This window comes from Nematolebias whitei, chromosome 6 (assembly GCF_014905685.2).
Source record: "Nematolebias whitei isolate Nwh7 chromosome 6, NemWhi1, whole genome shotgun sequence".
In the NCBI taxonomy this organism is placed as follows: domain Eukaryota; kingdom Metazoa; phylum Chordata; class Actinopteri; order Cyprinodontiformes; family Rivulidae; genus Nematolebias; species Nematolebias whitei.
In genome coordinates, this window is record NC_056503.1 from 29,510,468 (window position 1) to 29,512,967 (window position 2,500).

At 42.2% G+C, this 2,500-nt stretch overlaps 1 protein-coding gene across 1 annotated transcript in view; it reads left to right on the forward strand.

The window, feature by feature from the left end:
• The window catches only part of sik2b (salt-inducible kinase 2b), a 58,025-nt gene that overhangs the window by 48,017 nt on the left and 7,508 nt on the right, over window positions 1–2,500 (forward strand). The window contains exons 10-11 of the mRNA XM_037677498.1: window positions 1,171–1,402; window positions 1,489–1,785. Coding sequence (XP_037533426.1) covers window positions 1,171–1,402; window positions 1,489–1,785 — 529 coding nt within the window. The remainder of the gene's footprint in view (window positions 1–1,170; window positions 1,403–1,488; window positions 1,786–2,500) is intronic.

Below are 2,500 nucleotides of genomic sequence, written 5' to 3' on the forward strand. Positions count from 1 at the left end.
GTGCGTGCGTGCGTGCGTGCGTGCGTGCGTGCGTGCGTGCGTGCGTGCGTGCGTGCGTGCGTGCGTGTGTGTGTGTGCGTGTGCTAAGCAGAACAGGGTGCATGTTATCTGTGTGAATGGAGTCTGGTTATGTAAGCAGTCCTGTGATGATGATGTGATCTAATGCAGAGCTGAGTGAACACACATGGACAGGAAGCTGCTGAGCCACCTCTGCGATCTCTCCACCCAGTTATCTCACCCCCCCAGCCAATGGCTCTTTTTTTTATATATTTTTTTTGGTGCTCTTTATCCTCCTGTTTTTCTATAGACTCTTTTCATTCAGCTTCGTCTCTCTCTCTCTTCTATTGATTCTTTTTTTTTTACTCCACTGTGCCCTCATGACCTGTCACCTCTTTATGTCAATTTCATAATGTGGCCCCCGCCCCCCGTTCGGTGAGTGTGTGGATGTGTTGTGTAATAGCATTCTTATCCCAGCACACTAAAGAAAACAGATGGGGATGTGGGCAAAGCTTCTCGTTCTAGATCAACACCAGGCTTTCCAGGTTTCTGCAGCAGTTCATGTGGAAGATCTGTGTCTCAGTCGAAGCTTACTCTCTGTCTAAGCATTCTTTAACTCCTTTACGTCTGCTCCAACAAACACCAGCCTGCATTCAGCAACTTTAACAGTAACAACAAAATTATTTCATACAGGACAGCATGAAAACCATTTTAGATATAAGAAAGGAACCCGAAGGAGGCGAGTAAATAATGGAGTTGTTCTCTCAGCAAGGAGAATACCTTTTTGCTTCTTAGGTCTGCAAGTGGGGGTAAGGGTTTGTTTGTACTATCTTTGTGCATGCATCTTGAGGGTGTATGATACTGTCATTTTGAAGGATTATGATTCTTAGTTTGGGTGTGAAAAGCCCTAGGTTCAAATCCCAGACATGCCCCCAGTTGTGAGTGTTGCATCCTGTCCAAACATATAGCCCTGAGGTACACCTGTAGGTGGACTCCCAAAGATCTTCTGCTGAGAGGATGGCACACTCAAACAGAAACACATTAACATTACAAACAAATGACCAGAAAACAACCAGGGCTGCTTTGTTGTGTTTAGAGGTTTCAATTTCAAAAGTTTAAATATTGTTCAGTCTCTTTTTTTTTTTTTTTTTTTTATCATTTGTCCTCATTTAGGTGAATGGCTGCCTGCTGGACCCCCTCCCTCCCACCACTGTCCACCGCAAGTCCTCCACCTCGTCGCCTAGCAACATGATGGAGACATCGATTGACGAGGGCATTGAGACCGAGGAGCCCGACGCAGAGGATGATCCAGCCCACCTGCTGTCAGCCTATCAGACCGCTCGATTCGGACAACGACGGCACACCTTGTCTGAAGTCACCAATCAGCCGGGCCCGTCGAGCCAAGGTATTGTTGGCCGCCGGGCTCTGCTAAAACCAAAAAACTGTTATTTGAATTATTGTGTTGACCCAGAATCAAAATGTCCTTCGCAGGTAAATTCTTCACTCTAGGCCACAACCCATCCACGAGCAGCATGAACTCCGACATGGGCTACGACATGGGCTCTGTGCACAGTGACCTGGGTCTGCTGGAGGATTCTCCCCCCTCCTTCAGTGAAGCGGTACCAGCCAGCAGCTCCACCCCTGGCGTCACGCCTGCACCCTTCTTTATGGCGAGGCCTGCCAACCCAGCTATGGCTGCCCTGAGTACACAGCACAGGGAGGCGCACAACCGCTCCCCCATCAGCTTCAGAGAAGGACGCCGTGCCTCAGACACCTCCCTCACACAAGGTCAGAACCAGACATAAGTTTTATTTCTTTACATGCCAAACATGAGCTCTCTGTAAGAACACAAACTAAATGTTCTTTGTCAGGAGTGAAAGATTTCTTTGTTAATAACAGGTACATTTTACTGTCCATAATGTCTAATCTTCACTTTAATAAAACGTTTTTGTGTATTTCTTAACCAATAAAGTGAAAATAACTTAAATGTATCTAAATAAAATTAGGTTTGTTAGCAGCTTTTTAATTAGAGGTAAGTCCATCTTAAATTGAAGCTTTATAGTTCTCCCACATCAACTTCTGTTTTCAAATTATATTTAAAACTTTCAGTCATTACTTGGTACTTGAAAATACACTACAGGTATTTAATACCATTTTTGATAATGATGTAGTAAATGGCAAATTAAATGTATACTATTGGTCCTAATAAATTATACCATAGATTAACTGCATTGTTTAGAGTTACTATTCAAATCTACTTTTTCAGTTGCTATGCTACTTTTACATTACTTGTAAATAAAAAAAATACAATTACAGTGTTCATATATTTTCAAAATCGCGTTTTCACTTCAAGTGAAACGGACACTGAAGTTGAGCTTTATTAGATTTTTTTTTAAGAAAACACAAAAGCCAAATAAATTAAATACTTAATAATTGTCCTGTCCTATAAAATACAACTTTTTTTATTTTGCTTTTAATTTTAAATTTAAAAAAATGTAAAAAT